This window comes from Centruroides vittatus, unplaced genomic scaffold, assembly GCF_030686945.1.
Source record: "Centruroides vittatus isolate TY-2023 unplaced genomic scaffold, ASM3068694v2 contig_596, whole genome shotgun sequence".
NCBI lineage: Eukaryota > Metazoa > Arthropoda > Arachnida > Scorpiones > Buthidae > Centruroides > Centruroides vittatus.
Genome location: NW_027122360.1, coordinates 68389 through 88956, shown reverse-complemented (window position 1 = coordinate 88956; position 20568 = coordinate 68389). Strand labels below are relative to the sequence as shown.

Here is a 20568-nt window from a genome sequence, read left to right as displayed (position 1 = left end):
AGGCCACGTTATTTTGTTGATAACTTTATTGATGCTTCCATTTCAGGGGCCTATTTTAGCTTCTTAGCCTCGCTCTTTGGTTTCATTCCTGGCGTCACTGTAGGAAAACATCGGGAGAGGATTCGAGTACAATTATGAATGTCCAGATTTTGACAGATCATTCAAAATCAGGCGAAAAAGAAAAACCATGTTAAGAAAATACAAACGTGTAGAGATGCAATAATGGATTCCATCCAATATTGTAGCGGTTCCAAATATATTTATGCCGAGCGACTCTTCTTACAGCGCTGTTAATGTTTGATTCAGAAGTGTTTCAAACATTTTTTTCTAGAGTATACATCTAAGTAGCCGCATGAAACTTATTTTTAGATAAAGTATAGCAAGGAGGAAAGGTAATTAAGTAACTAATAAAGCGCTCTGGGGATCTGTGATCGAATCCGAAAGGGTCGAGATATCCCAGGAATTATTTTGGGAGGGGCTACGTTGCGCCCTTTTCCTCATCATTCAGAACTCATAATTGGCCCGGAAGGAAGATCCTTCACAGTACAAGATCTCCATAAAGGAAAACGATCACTCTGTCTGCACGATACCGTGAACGTCATTTTCTATGATGTTTACAAGTCACTAACTTCACAAAGCAAGCAAAGAAAATAATGACAACAATTCGACAGTTCTAACCATTCAACAGAAAAGTCATATGCATCTTTTACTTTTCCGGGATCCTGAATTACATTGTTTATAATTTCAGTGTGAACATCCGGTGTATTGAATTTATTTTTACCATGCTTATCTTCGAAGTAAGTATAGGCGCAGAAGTGGAACCAAATTCTCGTTTATTACTTGTTCGTCTTCGTCTGTTTCGGAACTGCCTAAATTTTTAGATGCCGAATTTTCAGGGGCTTTTGAGCTGATTTCGGCTTGTTTTTGGTTATTGTGGTTCTTCGAGTTTCTCGTGCTCTTCATGTATTTGTTTCTGTTTGTTTCTGTTGGTTTTCTTTTGGTTGCATTTCGCTCCTTGTTTCTACAGTAATTGTTGTAGAAATGTTTTAAAAGCAAAGACGTTACCACCGCTTCTGATTTATGGCGGGACGATAGGCCAAGCAAGTTGATTTCTGGAGGTGCTGTGACAGCAGCCGATTGCATAGTTGGAGTAACTTGCAGTTGTATTGGCATCTGCACTGGCAGTTGGATGGCATTCTTAATGTATCACCGGTGTTTCCAATACACAGAGAACGATATTAAGTACCGGTGATAAAATGAGCACGACTGCATTAATACACACAATACATTTTACTGGGTAATAAGCGTTACTTAAAATGGAAGCCTATTAAATAGACTATAGTTAAACGTACTCCTCGTTACTATAAATCTATTCACTTAAGTGATAAGGCGAATTTTAAGGGGTGTTATTCATAAATGCTTTCACTGTCACTCGAAATACCGATGTTACGTGAAAAGTACCGATACGACAGCGAATGGACTTTCACCTTGGTAGATGGCGCTATCGTATAGCCAGTTGGAAGTAACTACGATATGAGGCGAAGGGACGATATTGCTTGCAATGAGCAAAGGACGTTACAACCAATATTACTTTTAAAATTTAAAAAATTAAAAGTTAATTATTGAAAACAGCCTGTTAGAATAAATGATGATTCCTACTTTGAATTATGCCAAGGTTCCGGAATACACTTTTGATAACCGATCTTTCTTTGTAGGCTAGTTGGCTGTCATAATCAAAATGTTCCTTTAAAACAATCAATAATAAATAGTTTAAGAAACAAAAGGTTAAAATTTGAACTGGTATTACACTTTGCATTACCATTTTTTTTTTTTAATTTTAAATTTAATTGCCGTCCGGTGCTATTGCACAATATTACAATTTGTCTAATTTCCCCGCTTAATATAGCGAAAAACTTCCCGGACACAGTTTTTCCCGTATCATAAACAAAATGACAAATTTCTATAGTGTTTTCCTCTTGAAAAAGTGGTCATCTCATATAAAAAAGTAATTTATTTCGCTATTAAATACTCCATAAGCCGTTTACAGTCCTGTAACGAATGAAACAAGGCTTTTGATACTGTCTGTGTCGTCCAGTGAGCAGAGTCAACGGAGAAAATGGATGATGGATTAAAATTCCCCGGACCCGAGAAATAAAATTTGATTTTTCAAAATAAGATCAACTTCAAACATGATGCTTTACACTTGCGGTATTTTGAACAAGCTGCAAAAAAGGAGATAAAAATAAAAGGTCATGTTCCTATCAAACGAGTAAAACACTTAACTCAGTGTTTATGTAAAAGTTTTTCAATATATAATATGACTAGTTATCGCAATAAAAACTTTTTCTAAACTTGATTATTAGAAATAAAATGTTTCCCGTATCAAATCAGATGCCTTTTCGGCAATCATGATTACGGCAGCATTCGTATTGCCCGACACAATAGTTGGCATAATCGATGCATCGACAACTCTTAATCTGGATACTCCTTTTACTCTGTAAAACAAAATTGAAACATATTAAAAATAAAATTCTTATATTTTTAATTACAAGGGCGGTTCAATTTCTGTCAGCGATTTTACTAATGCCTATGAAACTGTAGGATGTATTACATAGTCGCAGGGTCGATAATCGCATAGACAAATGAGACAACAAATGTCTAGGGCCCGGTTTTTTGAAGGGCCCGGTCAAACTGTCTATTTTGAAAAGATTTGTAAATAAGATAGTTTACTTTTTTGTTGAACAACTGTATATAATAAACAAATAAACAAAAATATATTGCTTTTTATATGGTTATTGTGAATTCTAAAATCTAAAGAAAATGCGTTCTTATATTTCTTCTTGTGGGAGAGGGAGGGGCCCGGTAAGAAGAAAATGTCTAGGGTCCCAAAGTGGGTTAATCCGGCCCTGCATAGTCGCAATTTGTTTCTTTCTCCAGCCACTCCTTTCATACTCCTCCATCGTTGCCGAAACGATAGGAAAAGTGTCACTGTTCGAAGGGGAGTACCAAGAGAAAGATACATAAAATAAGATTATGTTAATTTATTTATATTATTATATTACTGAAATTTCAAACAGAATTTCATTAATCAAACATTTATGTATCAACAATAATGACGTTTCTGCTCTATCTACAATTTAGAGCTATGTTTTAAACTCAATACTATGCCTGTGTTATTGTATATCGACAATTATACTGTACTTACGCTGCATTTTTACTTGATGTATTTTTATTTTGTTTTATTTGTTTCACTTACCTACCCTCGCTTCATTTTTGTAGCCGTTCCGAAACCTTTGTGGTTTTTAAATTTTAAAATTGTATACATTTTAAATTCCACATTCCAATCCGTTCTTAGCTGGGTCCTGAGGATCGGCCGAAAATGTTTGATTAAATGAAATATTTCTGCTATTTTCTTTTATTGTGGGCAAAAAGTTGAACCACCCTTGTATATATCTCAAATATCAATATCTTTAATAAATAAATACAGTGAAAACTGTTTAAGCCGGACTTTCAGTAAGACGGAAACCTACTTACTACAAAGTTTTTTCTTATCTCTTATCTTACAAGTTAATGGAATTTCGTCTGTATAAGCCGGAAACTGGTTGACGCGAACACGAAAAACAACTTTAAGTCCACGAATGGTAAAATAATCTGCTAAAGACGGAAATAAAAATAAATAACATGCAAAAATCACGTGCCTGATAACTTCATCTTTGTGTGTTTTATTTTTTATCGTACCGTTAAATTAAAAAATCGTCATTGTTTAGTGCAATTGTACACGATTTTACAGTATCAATTATATATTACTGTAATCCAAAATGGCGGGAAGTCGGGAATAAAGATGAATACGCTAAGTATAAAGTCTAAAATCGAGCTCATAGAATAACGAACAAAAACATTTAAATGTTAAAGAACTCTGCATAAATTTTAGTTGTGGAAAAACACAAGTTTATCAAATTCTGTGAAAGAAAGCAAAAATATCAAAGAAGAGTGGATAATTCACTGTAAACGTAAGGATATTCGAAAAAACTCGAAAATCAAACTGTTAACAGGAATAGTGTAAGAATGGTTTCTAAATGAGAGATCACATAATGTTCCAATTTCAGGACCTATTCTACGAGAGAGAGCCAAAATTATCGCACAACCTTTGAAGAACGAGTCATTCAGGACTTCCGATGGTTGACTTAAATGCTTCAAAGCTCGAGACGAAATAACTTTTACGGAAATTTGTGGGTAAGCTGAAGACGTCGACCTGACAGTAGTAGAACACAGGAAGCAAAAATTGACTGAATTAACTAAGGACTATGATCAAAAGAAGGCACTAAATGTGGTGAAAGTGGACTGCTTTTTCGAGCTCGCTCAAGCAAAGCTTTGAATTTAGTAAAGGGATAAATGTATGGGAGGGTATTAAGCGAAAGAAAGAATCACATGTGTCTTGTGAACTTTTTGCTAATGGAATAATGAAAAAGCCACTGGTGGCAGAAAGAATCTCAAATCCCGTGCTTTGAAAATTGAAATATTCACGAACTGCCCATTATATGGCGGGCAAACAAGAAAGTGTAGATGACTTTGATTATAATAGAAGAATAGCTCAATTCTGTAAAGATAAAAATAAAAATTTAGAAAAGGCATGTTCTCCTCTTTTTGGATAATGTCATGTGCCGTCTACGATTCGATTTATCTAACATTAAATTTTGTTTTCTGTCACTAACTTATCACGACGACCATAGCATCAGGGAATTATTCAAAATTTTAAAATGCAGTATAGAAAACAAGTGTATAATAAATTTCTGCTCATATAAGGTCACGCTATTCCGCATATGAATTATCTAGTAAAATTTCTGTATTGGACGCTGTTCGAAGGATATCAGATGCTCATTAAAGTGTATGTGGAACTGTTTAAGAAAGTCAAGTTTTAATCCGCACAAGAACGGAACCGAGCTAGAAGAGCAGGATTTATCACGAGAAATTACTGACATTCATACTTTAATGGAGAGATTGAATGAAAATGATGTACTGCCTCAACACTATAAAGATCTTGCAGTTGCGAATGATGTAACAATCGACGAAATTCTAGCTGCTATCTTGGATAATACTCACAGGGAGAGTCAGAAGTAGAAATGGAGTTTGATGATGACCAAGATGGAACGGCTACTGAGCAAGGTAAAAATTATTAGCTTGAGTATAATTAAACTGGGTTTAAAATAAAAATTTTTCTATTTCACTTATTTCAGTGATAGATATTGAAAAAAAGCCAAAAAAAAACTTGCTTTACGAATTCTTTAAAAAAATTACCACATTAGAACAATATGCACAACAAATGGAATAGACTTCTCTGTTAAAAAGCTTCTTGAAACTACGTACAGTACACTAATAGAAAAGAAGGTGCCAGAGTTAAAAAAACTGAAAAACAAGTAATCGTTATTTTCAATGAATAATTGAAAAAATACGTATTAAATTTACATAATTCTCTCATATTGTGCATTGATTTCGGAAACATAAGTTTGACATGTATAATGTTTTATGTTTACTTTATATTTGAAGTAGATTTCGTTTTATAGAGTTTTGTTTTTTCCGTAGACAATGTCACTAAATTCCATAAACCTGTAAGAGCAGAAATGACGTAGTGGACTCGCTTGACTCCTGTTTAGACAGGTTTGACCATAAATATATTATTTAAAATTTTTACTCAGTATTTAAAAAAAATCATTTTCTGCAATTAACAGCAATATCAAACCTTAGCTCTGGATCCACTACCGTAGTTGGATCTTCGATTGCACCCATCTTACACGATCCCGCATGATGATACGCAGTCGAGGACATAGTTCTTAGAATGCAATGCAGATCCTCATCACTGAACTGTATATATTTTTCGCATCCAAGTATTCTTCTAGGAAATGTTCGAGCTCCGTATTTCTTTAAAGCTATCGAGTTTCCAAACCTAAGAATTTCCTTCAGGGCTAACCCGTACAAATGATACGTGTAATTTATTTTATAAAATGATTTGCACGCTATCAAAAAAGTTCTTACCATCAACCAAAACTAAAACATCGTCAAAATGAGATAAATAATTAGGTTGGATGATGGGATGGTCGTGTGGATTCGCACTCCTTAATTTTATGTACCCTCGACTTTTAGGACGGAGCAAAATAGGCATTATAGTAAATGCTTCTTTGAAAGAATATGGTTTATAACAACGTTCCCATATCTATTAATATTAAATTGAGGATTATGAAATTATTTCGGTTATTCGATAGAACGGTCTTAAACCACTGACCTCGTTTTTCAGTCCAAGAACCGGACGAAAGATTTTCCCTCCATCAGATGCTAGAGTGAAAGAATAAAAATTGATCTCTATATCGGAATAATCGTCCGATTTATTTGCGTATTTCGTATCCATATATCCTATGACGTCTAAGCCTCCAGGCACAGTCAAAATTCCTTTAAAATATTAATAAATTTTAAAAATAGTTCCGAAACAAATTAGAAACAGTAACTTACCTTCTCCGCGTTTAAAAAATCGAGCGATATTTGTCGGTTTAAACTGACGAAAAAGACTGTAGCTGTAAGGCACATCGACTAGGAATTCCATTCCGTACGTGAGTACGTGATCCTGCAAATTGTATCCGACGGGAAGATCGGAAACAACAGGAATCTTCATGAAAAAATGACAATTATTAATTATTATCATTACATTTACTCTTTTAATAATAAAAAGAGTAAATATTTACCCCAAGTCTGTGTAAATCTTCTCTAGGACCAATGCCCGACAACATTAAAAGTTGTGGAGAATTAATAACGCCTGCAGACACAATGATTTCTTTTCTAGCATACACGACGAAAGAACGACCAAAACGTTCGAAACGAACAGCTCTAGCAACTTTATAATGATCGAAAATAATCTGAAAAGTTGTATTTAATTCTTGAACTTATCATAATATACGATTATCGTATAACAATACCGAATGCCACAATTAGATTTTCGTGTGCCTCGTGCAAGATTTTTTTTTACTCGGTTTTTTAAGGAAAAAATATATACAAAACAAATACGAGATAGAAATGTTTGGCCAGTTTTTAATTTTTTAATAAAAAAATATTACGGAATCGAACCCCACTATGGCAAAATTTAATAATGTAATGGACAGCGGGCCATCTTGCTAGTAGGCGCTACTGGCAGGATAGCTATTTAAGTAGGTTGATGCTAGGGACAGTATACCATTATTATATAAGCTCTTCCTACTGGTAGAATGGGTTACATCAAATAATAACGAAGTTTTAAAAATTTATAACTATTTTATATATCTTACTTGGGCTGCAGGGCAGCTGAGGGCCACGAACACGAAGATCTTTCTTTCTTACGTGTTGCACTTCATTTATCTTTGGCATGGCCTTTGCTCTATTCATTGCTACTTTTTCGCGGCCTCAAAATAGGTCGCCGAATCGAAAACGCGGTATCCTTGACATATGGAAGCCGCCATGTTTGATTCTGCGATTCCTAGAGGCCGGATGGCAAAGTTGTGTATTTAACTGTTGTTTCGAAACTCGAACTGCAAGACGAAATACAATTCATCCTGCTGGTATGCATCGTTACCGTACAATGAAGCGATTAAAATTATACTGCCGGTAGGATGCTGTCCATTCAATTATTAAAATCTCAAAACAAAAATATCATATTGATCATTATTTTCATATCTCGTTTTATGAATATCCACTGTCCTGGGCTTTTGTGCCCGTGCACCCCTTACACTTGTCTAGCTATGGTACTTACTAAGCTAATATTTTTTTTAAATGAAAGGTATTTAGCACTTTTTATTTTTGTTTCTAGTACAGTTTATTGCAAAACATGAATGTAATTGAAATGGTATTTTGTATTATGTTGTATCGAAATTCGAACGATATATAAAACTTGTAATAATTTTTATGCTAGCCGAATACATCTTCGTAGCAAAATGATAAGTACAGAGTAAAATATTGTTAATTAAAATGGCTATCAAGTAAACTCATTAAAAGTTTTATATCACTGAAATTGTGAAGTCGTCCAAGTCACGATACTGAGAAATTTTCTTGAATTGGACGTTCGTTAATTTGGTGAATAATGTTGACAATAAAGTGTTCCAGAATCACAGAAAAAGAATGGAACAAAAACAAAACGATGTTGCTTAGAAATAGAAACAAAATAGTGTCATATTGCACCAAACAGAACTTAAAAAAAAAAATTGTGGGATAAAAATTGCAAGCGCATTATAAGCTAATAGTTGAGCAACGGCGCAACGAGAGAGCGAAAGAAAATTAACTGGAAACACGTTTTCTTGGATCAAGGGACGATCAATCTCAGAAAAATTCTCGTAGTCTACCGATAACATTCGCAAACCCTTTGTGAGAATCTGGAGCCGATTAATTAATTTTAACAGATTTTGTTAAAATATTTATTAAATAATCTGATAGATTTTTACTTGTTTTAAAAAAAATGAACAAAGTTAAAACAAAAGAACTTCCTATTAAAAGGAAAATAACACAGTTTCTTCAAAATTTATCGCTTTTCCATGGGATTTCTCAAGTCCTATCCGCAAAACCCCCCAACTTCCGTCAGGCATTGGAAGAGTGCGGGGTTTATTTGGAACGTTTCGATTGAAGGTTATTTTTTATAAAAAAAAATAGGTCACCTCCAATAGTCAGCTAGCATCAGATCAGGTCAGTCAAGCCTAGCTTAGTCTAGTTCACAGCTCTAACCTTAGTGTTCTGTCCTCTTACGTTGAGCTTCCATTCACTCTGCAGAATAGACTAGGGACACCCATCTTCTGTCATTCGACAATTTAATGAAAATAGTTTTTCTTTAAAATGTGAAGAAGCCTACAAATAAAGAGAAATGATTCATTCATGCAAAGTAATGTATTACCTCATATGAATAAATCATTCTCGAGTCATTGTAAACTTTTTCTCACGGAAATGTAAGGAACTAGTTACGAGATAAAAACGTTCATCACCAACGTCTGACGGGGTTGATCGGAGCCCCGGAAATTCATAGGATCGATAGATCATAAAATAAGTTTACGAGGAAAATGAGAACGGAAAAAAACTCCATGACGGAGTTCAGAATAGAGCAGAGTGCGAACAGATGTACATGTGCTTTTCCATCTTTATTTGTAGTAGGCATCTGATTTCCTTGCCTTCGCCCCTTCATCCTGTACACATTCGAGTCTGCTCTGTCCAAACCGTCATCATTTGGTCTATTAAAACATCGTCATCCTTGTGAACTAAAGGTTTATTAGCTCGACGCCTTCAACCTCTACTCACTGTGGGAAATAATACTTGACCTTTAACCTCAAAATTTAATACCATCAATCTCACTTATACAGAAACCTCACGGCAAAATTTCAACAAATAGCACAGGAATTAAGCTTCAAAGAGGGTGAAGAAAATCCTGCTTCTCACAAACACATAAACAAACATTCACACATAAAGAAAAAATATCCAAACTTTTTCTATTTCTGGACGTTGCAAAGTTCCCCGAGTCCAAAAATGTAAGTATTTTATAATGTTATTTTTTTGACCCATCGCCATATTATCCCTCTTTTGTATATAGCAGAGCCTGGAAAAAAATAATATATAATCGAAATGTTCTTTAGAAAAACGAACTCAGTACACAAAACACGTTTGTTGTTCTATTCGTCTCATATTTCTAGAATTAAATGTAAAAATAACTTCGACAATCATATTATTTCTCGGCTATCTTATTTTAAGATGTAATAATCTCCCTCAGATTCTTGTTAGATCCACTTGGTGCGAGTTCTTAGACTTGTTTACTGCTAGTGTGACGTGCACAACACGTATTAATTTTTCGTACTCGTTATCCATCCAGCGAGATTTGCATAAAGGAGTGAAAGAGTTATTTTCTTACCTTAGTAACAAATGAAAAAAGTAAAATAGTTAAATTTGGGCGATCTCTCCCTGGATGAAGAAACGCTTTGTTACTGCTACATCTCCTTCCATTCCTTTTAAAGGCTTGTGGAAAAGCGAAACCTGAAATAAAATATAAATAATTAGCAAAAGAATATCGAATAGAAAGTTTAAATTATTTTCAGTTAAAAACAATTCTAATAGATTGTCACCTTTTTGAATAGGTCCATTGAAGTCCCTCATTGTATGGCCATTTAACAAGATGGATTCCATAAATGCTTTCACTAAAGGACTAATATAATCCGGAGAAGAAATTGTTTGGTAACCTCCCGAAGCATGGTATCCTTCAGAAATGTTAAAAATAACAATTATTCATTTATCTGTCGAAAAACACATGCCTCTATGTATCTTATAACAGACGTGCAATGACTTTTGTTTGCTGTAAAATATCTGAATGTTCAGAAACATTTTTAAAATTGTCAAATGTAGTTAACATCCATTCTCCTTATTAACGTTTTCTTAGACATTGATATTGTTATATTGTTGTATGCAGCGACACCACGCGTGGGACATCTGTCAAAGGAATGATCCTTTTTGAGAGGAATTTCTATGGTGAATTCGTCCTTATTAAGATTTATAGGGCCTAGTTTCCTATAGAAATTCCTCCGAAAACGCATGGATCGCGAAAAAACTCTGGAAAACTCCACGCGAACCCACGACTTACTAGTGTCGCAGTGGTTTTATCCACTCGGCCACTACCGAATTCGTGACCATAATAAATGTCTGACATCGTGTCTAAAATTAGTTTCTCAAGACCACCCAATGAAGGAATGGCGTTCTTAAAAATCACAAGTCAAAGAAATTAAAATATTTAATTTTTCGATTTTCTTATTAAACTGATTTTATTTGTTTATTTAATAAATAAAGAATTATTGACAAAAAATGCATTTAGTTTTTACATCGCCTAAAAGATAATACAAATTATTTTGTTTGCCAAATTCTTTGGTTTCAATTAAATGAAACTATGATATGATTTTTGGGCTGTAATTTGAAAAATTGTAGATTTAAAAATTCCAAAAGTCTGTCCTTAATCTCGAGAAGGCAGTTAGATAGATAACAAGTCGAAACTAGATATGAAAACCTTAATAGCGGTAGACCCAGAGGAACGATTCACCTCTGATGCAATCCGAAAGTCACGTTATATTAATTCGAAAATCTTCCGTTAAACACCGGCACGACCCTATTGTTAAAAGAAAAGTATAATGTACAGGGGCCAGACACTACTAAAGAAATTGAAAACATTGTAGCCCGGTATTGTGACGATGTCACAAAAATAATTGCTCGTCTATTCTGTTTTCTAAATTTACTCCGTTAGAAATAACTTTTTTAGAGGCGTTAAGTAACAAATAAAACATTCTTAAATATTACACCTTACACGTGTAGATGAAATTTTGCATTTAATCGTCCTTGGGGCTTTATATAATGAACACTTGGGCTGGATTCAGAAAAGTGTCGTTTAGCAATTAAAACTGGCATTTTAACGATATGTAAAAGAGGCGATTCTCGAAAGGCGATAGCTACATTGTAAAATGCAAAAATCTCTTTTATATATGTAAAAAAACCTTTCATACGCCTAAAAAATTCCTCTCACTACAAATTCGCCTAATAGCAGCATAATTGATTGTTGTTTTCCTAGTAGAGTTGCCAACTGTTCGGAAACGTCCTAAAAATGAACTAGGAGTTGTGTTCATTTAACTGTGCTCTCTTCCTCGTGAGAAGGTAGCACTCCAGTTGTAATCAGTTTTATTTTCATTTCCGCTAGATTACAGATTTTTATTATTTTTTGTTTTTCTTCCTGCCAATAAACACTAAGAGATACTGTTCTAATTATATCTATCGTAAATTCTGGAAGATCCACAATGGGGCGATATGGTGGGGGTGATGAGAGACGGAAATCTAATATATCCGGAACGGATTATTCCTTGAGTTGCTCACAAGGATTCGATGCTAGGTCTGAAGAGTGACGGCCGGATGGCCGAGCGGTCAAGGTGGCAGCCTACCGCTCTGGGGGACCCGGGATCGAATCCGAACGGGTCGAGTAATCCCCAGGAATTTTTCGGGGGGTGGTCCGTTCGGATATGTCGGGCCCCGTCCCTCACCACCCGGTCGCCCCATTGTGGGCCTGGCCGAACCCATAATGGGCCTTCTAATAGAGACCCTCTTAGTGCCCACAGGGCGGAAAGAGTTAAAAAAAAAAGGTCTGAAGAGTGATAGGCTGATACCTTAACCGCCTCGGCTATACGGCTGTCTCATCATCATCAAGGGTAGCAAAAATTTTTCCCACGTTTCTAGGTGTTGTTTGCTTATTATTTTTTCGCGTTTTTTCACACTGTGTTCGAAATTCGCTACCCCAGAAGTTGGCAACCCTATTTCCTTGTTGGAAAACACGAAGATGTTCGTCAAGAAATTTTTTTAAATTTTAGTAACATGTTGCATTTAAGCAAAAATCAAAGTCTGCGAGGTTGCACTTCCTTCTTTGGTGTATAATAACAATTTAAACTAGATGGAAGCACGAATTAACTGAAAGAGTATATTAAATTCGAACACAATCTTAAAAAACTAATAAAATCGCGCATTACATACTTGCTAAGTGTGAAGTCTACGGTCCAAAATGGCAGACGAGTCAGTTATCATTTATAGTATCTTAGTTAAACATATTATCTATTCTTTTCTCTTGCTCTGTGTGATAAGGAATGTGATTTAAAGACGATAAACATTTTAATATAATAATTAGAGTTTTATTATCTAATTTTGTATTTAATTACGTTGCAAAAATTAACATAAAATTTCAATTTGACTTTTTTCATAAATTTAATGAATTATATATATAAAGTATGAAATTATTTGATTTCATTTACTACAGGTCAGTGAAAATTAAGATGAGCGAAATACTATTTAATTAACTTAATTAATACAGAAATCGGAATATTTTAATATTTACCATTCCTTAGAACGTTAATATCCTTATTATCTTCAGATTTAAGAAAATAAGGAAAGACTTCCTCCCAGCTCCATCCATGCGCTCCTCCTCGAGCCCAACCATCGAAGTCTCGTCGATTCCCTCTACTGTAGATCATAAAGTTGACCGAACTTGTGCCTCCTAATACTTTTCCTCTCGGCCATCTTACGGCCTTAAATACCAATAATTATTCTGTACAATAAATATTGTCATTTTTATTAATTACGAACTAATTATAATTCACTTACTCGGTCTTTATAACCAAAATTAGAAAAGTGCTGTGGTTCGGTTACGTAATCCCAAGCCATCGAAGTTCGTAAAAAAGCAGCAGCCAAAGTAGGAATTTGGGAAAAAATGTTTTCGTTGCCTCCAGCCTCTAATAATAGTACTCTATTAAGGGGATTTTCTGATAGCCTGTTGGCCACCACCGACCCGGCACTTCCTCCTCCCACTACAAAAAATATTTCATGTTTTATACAATAATTATTGCTTCAAGGAATAATTTGCATTCATTTAATGAGTTAATATATAATGCTAGAAGTAATTCTTAGCAATTAATAATATTAAGTTCATAAATATAGATTAAATAAATTTTATGAACCTAATGTTATTTGCAAAGGCTTATTTAAACAGTAAACCGGAATCACTCGGTACCAAATCTTTTCCTCCGTTTTGAACAGGTTTATAGTATTTGTTTATTTTTTATCTTTTATTTTTAAACTACTTCAGAACTGTGTGAGACAATCGGGAACGTAAAAACGAACGTAACTGTCACAGTTACGTTCATTTTTACGTTCCCGACTGTTATAAAATAGAGAAAATCTGATGATTGATCAAATTTTCACTCTTGTTTTTTTGTGTTTCTCGACTCTTTGACAATCAAACATCCTAAAAAGTAAAAGAAATCTTACAAAATTCTTTCCGCCTGTTTGCTTATTGGCATATATTTTAAATTGCATCTCGGGACTGGGTGAATCAAATATTTTAAAATTTGACACGGTTATCAAAATACATGATGGGATTAAATATTGATGATTAAAGGTCAAGGACATGGGGAAATAGAAAGACGTCACGCGTTGTATTTCGAATGGGGTCGGACTTAACGAAAATTTTACTGATTATTGGCATTTACAATATGTTAAAAACCTATCATTACCCTTAAAATTAAGCCTTTCGCCTTTTTATAATAATTAATAACGTAAAAATTTCATCCGGGTTAATTGTTAAGTGTAACAAAATCATGGAATATTATAAATATTTTAAAATTTTATTATTTATTTAGTTAATTACATAATAAATAAAAAGTAAAATTAGCTATTATTTTTATTGAAACTAAAGAAATAATAATTTTTCAATGCAACTTACCAATAACGTAATCGTATTCCCATTCAGGAGATTTTAACAGTTCTATTTTTTCATCTTTCTTTGTATAAAAGGTAACTATTGACACGATAAGTGCTTCCAGGAGATTCATTATTGTTACTGACGATCAGAATTAATTGACACCGCATACATTATTATAAATACCGACACGAGTATCACGTGATGACATTGACAGACGATATTTAGGTTTCTAGATGAAAAAAACTAAACTTGTACGCTAATTATTAAATAATGTTTGTCTAGAATAATAATGTGTATATAAATATTTTTAAAAACAAAGTTTAGACCTTTAGAGAACGACTTCATTTACTTCTTTTACAGGGTTTACAAATATAGAAAATTAATTCCAGGACATCCAATTATTAATTAAACGAATTATTTCAAATCAAGATAATAATTTCGTTGATTAAAGTTATTTAATCAACATAAATAAACACAAATCAACGTAAATAATGACTGAAATCCATTTTGTTTTAATTCCAATCAAGTATAAAGATAAAGCCTCAAAATTACACATTATTATTATAAAAATATTTTGAAATACTTTTTTCATTAGTATAAAAAAAGATGATACTTGATTTATAGAACAACCTGATTTATAGTGTCGCATTTCGGACTACGCCCTTCATCAGTCGGTGCCCGGAAATTATTATATTGTAAAAATATATATTAAAAACGATTAAACACGTTTAACATATTAGACTATTTTTAAAATATTTAATATTGTTACTAAAAATAAAATTACAGCATTATTTTCAGAAAAATTACAAAATTTTTAAAGAAATAATTATAGTCATTTGGATTAGTTTGAAGTAAAAAGGAGAATGCATAAAAGTTAAAGATGTAAGCATTTAGTAAATGATAGTGTGTTATATATGTGTTTATTTAAGTAATACTTTAAAATACAGTAATACCATTTGCATGATTTATCGTTTTTACGCATACTCCTATTTTAAACTTTTATGCGTTAGTGTATTTTATAGCTTCTCCTGTTTACCTCGAATGTATCCAGATGACTGCAATTATTTTTTTCTTAATTTTGTAATTTTTCCAATAATAAATTATACTTTTATTTTTTAGTAGCGATATTAAATATATTAAAAAATAAACTAATTTGTTAAATATATTGTTATGTATGTAATAATTTCCAGAAGTGGATGATCAGGAGCGTAGTTGGAAAGTCGTTTTTCTTGATAGAATAAAAATTATTATTTCAATTATTTTTAAATACGTAGTTTGATAAATTCGAGAAGATAATATTTGATTATCGCAGAACTATCAAAACCCAGGATCATAAGCTGATACGACAACTTGCTTTAGGGATTTTGTAAATTAAAAGTCTTTACTTATTACAGCAAAGAAGTGTTTTTGTTTAAATAAAATATAAGACAGGTAGATTTTTATGCGAAATAAAAATAAAGTAATCCGAATTTGATATACTTTAATTAATTAGAATAGATGGAGAGACGGATCGCCTCAAAATTAGGTTGCGCTCGGGGCAACTTAATTTTGAGGTCTTCCTCGTTCTAAATACTAAGTATCGCTATCAAATCATCTATTACTTAATTTTAAAAACACTGGTCAATTTTTAGTACTCGATGACGTAATTATAATAATCGAGTAAAATCCACCGGATTTGACTGTTTAGAATGGTCGTTGCTGTTGATTCTAATAAGTAGTGATCACGATAAACATTGCTTACTATATATAACAAAAATAATAACTACTTGAAAACGTTTCCTTTACAAATGAATCCAACAACGACTCGCGTAACGACCAAACTTTAAAATTGCGTTTGGCGCCATTTGTAGAGATTTTAATTTAAAACCTTTTTTATATTGTTATCATAAAAGAGTAAAAAACGTAATTTTGAGGGTAGAAATAAGTTTTATAGAAAATTGTAAATACCAATATACAATAAAATCCTAGAGTCCAACTACAGCAACGACCCCCGACTTCCTGTATCTCCTCACTCCTTCGGACTTTAACCACTATAATTTAAGGGCACGGATCTCTCTAATAAAAAAATCTCAGTGCAAAATTTCATAACAGTCCGACAAAAAAACTAAGGAGTTATTAAGCCTCAAAGTGGGTGAACAAAATAGTACACCTCACATATACAAACAACTGTAGATACTAAAAAAAACACCTAAATATTTTTGCACTTCTCAACGTTTCAAGAAGTGAGTGAAAAATATAAAAATCTTCGAGGGGTCATTTTTTACCGATTTTTTTACCGGATTTTTACCGATACTATACTTTTCCTCTGTTAAGTTATATACAACAGCCAGGAAAGTATAAATGCTAAAACGCAGTAAGTGTGACCATTAAAATTTACAAATATTTAACATTAATTTAAAAAATTAGAATTAATCAAAAAAGATGCTAATTTATTCAGGAAAAATCTTCAATTTTTAGACTCTTATAACAGAATAATTCGTCTTTTATTCTTAAAACAAGTAAAACGGCGAAGCCATTCTTGGGACGAGACTGTCTCGGAGAGCGCGAGCAACGTATGCGCAAATCTCGCACTCGCGCCTATTTGTAGAAACAGTCTCAGCATTTCATATTTTCTTTTGACCCGGTTCTCGGTCCCCTGACTACATACAAGTCTGGTTTATTTTATGCGCTCGTGATTTGGGCACCAAATACTTTGTGCCAAATTGCACCTGCCGACGTACTCCTTCATACCTGTAAAATGTCCAGCGTTGACAGCAGCGCGATTTAAGAGACGAGACATAGTCTCGTCAGTGAAGATAAATCGATAACAAGTATGAGATCAATTATTTCGAAGGTTAAACGCGGTCGCTGTGTACTCCTTTCGTATAGTAACGAAGCACATAATTAGAACACCAGTAGCCGATTCCGCTAATAGATGATGATGTTTAATAAAAAAAGTTCGTATGCTCTATAAAAAGTATTTAATATTTAAGAAATACAATATAACAAAGATAAAGTTTATTTTAAAATTCTACACGATGCTATTTAATATCATAAAGAATTAAAACATATTTGCAAATTAAATGTGAAATTTCTAATCTACTAGAGAAATCTTCCACTCTTGCTAGATGTTTATAGCTGCCCGATGGAAAGAGAAGTCTAATTAGCTTTTTAGCAACTATACAGATCTTCTACCATTTCTTTCCACGCGATCTTTCATTTACTAGAAAGGTTGAGGCCGAAGTTATCAACGCGAAAACGTGTAGGCTACGTCGGACGTTCGGCGCCGCTTTCCCGTAAGCCTAGAAGTTTGACAATGGCGTTTGAAAAGTCGGCGGAATCACGCTCCATATTCCAAACGCCATTGTCAAACTTTTAGGCTTACGGGAAAGCGGCGCCGAACGTCCGACGTACACGTTTTCGCGTTGATAACTTCGGCCTCAACCTTGCTATTGAGTAGTAATAAACTATTAAAAATCAATTATATTTTGCAGCATTCCAGCTATACGTCAGCACAGATGCGACATGTTACATATAAATACGAGCAATAAAATGTTGCAAAAGAACAACAATTTATTACTCATTCCAGATTTAAGCAAACTTTCGAGTCAACTAACGAGAATTCCATTTGTTATAAATATAAACTTTTTATTTTTCCTATTAAGTATTTATATATAATTATATTTTATTTTAGAATATTTGAAAACTTTCTGCAATAAATTTCGGAAAATAATCCATAAAATATATTTTATATAACGGCTTAATCATGAAAATAATTTCTAAAATTAAGCATTTATAAAAGTTATTTCTCTGCTAATCAAATCATACAAGTATGCAGTTATGACCCAATTCAAAATTCAAATTTGTGGATGGTTAAATTAACTGAATTTTCGTTCACCGTCTATATAAATTTCTATTGATAATTTTTTATTGGAATGAATTTAATTCATAATTAAAATAAAAATAGGAATTATCGTAACGATAATTGCGCCTTCAATTACGAAAATTGCACAATTTAAAGTTAAGATCATTAAAAATTTTATGTTTAACTTGTAATTTTTTAACTAGTTTTATGTTTAGATGTTAAACTAATTTTGCACACGACGAATGGTAGATTTATTTATATATAAATAAGTAACTTGCTTGTGGAATTCATATAACTTATTCATTTCATTTTCCAGTTTACCTTTATTGGTGAGTAGCAGTTTCATAAATTAGAATATTTATTTTTAGTATGTAATTAACTAAGTTATTTAGTGTATAAAGACATTTTTGTAGTATTAAAAGAATTTTAATGAATTGTATATTCAGTTATTAAGCTTTTTATTATGACTTTTACCACATCAATAGAAATGAAGCTAAACCAACCAGCAATTTAATGAATTCATCGAGTTTAAAAATTATATTTTATGTGTCCGAATGTAGCATCAAATTACATTTCCAGATACCTTGTTGTTTTCAGAGATTCGAGTACAAACCAAATCTGATAATTACCCACCCACCATTAGCCGAGTGCATAAAACCTCCGAACACTGGTAGTTGGTAGAGAGTTCGAGCCTCACATATTGGTTTATCACATAGTATTTTTCTTCTTTTCTTAGCGTGTCTAATACGTAAATAGAAAGGCCTCCGGGAAGGTACTTCCTCTGGCAGATTGCCCATGTGTTGCATTGCCTTGTTCCATTAATCCAATCTGATAATAATGACATTTCTTGAATTTGACACGTTGATTTTCATCTATAATTTAGGTGAATCGATTTTATTGCATGCCTGGATCACTCGTAATGGAAAATATTGTAGGTTGTCGGACATGATATTCCTCAACTATTGATTATTCAAATGGGTCGTCATATTCTAGCATCAAAACTTAAATTTGTGTTATTTAGCAATGGTGGACCACGCGGAAAAACATCAATTTCTAGCATATTAACCTTCAACATATGAAAAGATTTACGTAACGTATTTATACCATTAATTACAGGGACGCAGTGAGTGAATGATGAAGCAATTCTGCAGAATCCTTTTAGTTCTATTTGTTTTAAGCGCAATAATAGGTAAGATAATTAACTCTGCCATTAAATTAATTTCATCTTATTTGACCAGATACATTCTTTGCAATTTTGTAAAATATTTTTTCCCCCAGCATTCTTCTCGGATTTTCAAGTGGAAGGTGTTTGCGGAGGCTGTCAGCGTGAGTGTAAAGGTCCGGGAAAGTGCATAAACAATAGATGCAAATGTTACGGCAAACGTAATATCTATCAAGAAACTGCAGAATATAAGTAGAATGTAACAATGTATGAAAAACTAAATTTTTTGTTTATTCTCTTGAATAAAATATAACAGCAAGCATTAAATTTAGGTATTCTGAGTTATTATTTGGCACTAAATACAAAAATACATATTATTTATGGAAATCTGATAAGAAATTGCATCGAAACATCGTAAGAGATACAACAACGAATGGAAAAATGTAGATGCATAAAGAAGCAGTTTGAAATTATTTTTTTGCATTACTTCATAAAAAGTTCTCTATTTCATAAAGCGGTGGCACAATTTAATCTGCAATGCACACGTTTCCGCAGTTGAGTTATTTTGACTTTTAAACATTTATATAAACGTTTAATTAATAAGAAAAACAAAGTTTACAATGAAAAATTTCTAGAAAAACTCAATATTTACAATACTATTAGATACATTCCTAAAACAATTTTATATCTATTTTGGTTTTCTGACGACACAATTTGAAGGTTTTACAGACACGGGGTCATAAATCCCTATCGAGAAGTCGATTTCGGAGGGTTTTCAGAGATCATTTCGGTTGAACTTGAATTTGTTGTATTATTTCCTTAAATGGAACACTTAAAATTCTCATGGGGTGCAAGAACGCAACTAAAAGATATAAGGAGAGTAAGCAGCGAAAAAAGTTAAGAATCACTATCTTTAAAGAAATAGTTTCGAATAAGATACATTTTTAACTCATCTAAAAACTATTTTGAAACTTTCTTTTTGCAAAAGAAGATAAGAAATAGAGACGTTCCGTGAAAAGACTTTAAAACGTCACTCAATAGATGTAAATGACATTCGTCACATATGGTGGAGATAAAAACAGTCACCCATAAAAATCTCACTACGAGAAAAAGTTTCGAGTATAATTTAAGCCTTCAAAAATTTTTATTTATATTTTAAGGAATAAAACATCTCCACGTGTGGGTCAGCATATGTAATATTTTAACACTGATTCGATATAATGCGGTCTGCTCGAAGTCTGAAAAAAAGAGCTCAAAATTTATGCTGATTCAAATTATCGCAACATTTCATTAATTCGTATA

The 20568-nt window shown here is 32.9% G+C and overlaps 1 protein-coding gene across 1 annotated transcript; it reads right to left on the bottom strand.

Moving 5' to 3' along the window:
• Positions 1-1993: 1993 nt before the first annotated feature.
• LOC136979199 (glucose dehydrogenase [FAD, quinone]-like) lies at positions 1994-14491 on the bottom strand. Its single transcript, XM_067275140.1, has 12 exons — positions 14282-14491; positions 13165-13367; positions 12899-13088; positions 10110-10241; positions 9899-10020; positions 6732-6902; positions 6502-6655; positions 6278-6441; positions 6031-6208; positions 5738-5960; positions 2353-2495; positions 1994-2222 (listed from the first exon to the last, which is right to left on the bottom strand). Exons 1-11 carry the CDS (start codon positions 14388-14390, stop codon positions 2360-2362), a joined length of 1782 nt encoding a protein of 593 aa, XP_067131241.1. The 5' UTR covers positions 14391-14491; the 3' UTR covers positions 1994-2222; positions 2353-2359.
• Between the last annotated feature and the right edge of the window lie 6077 nt (positions 14492-20568).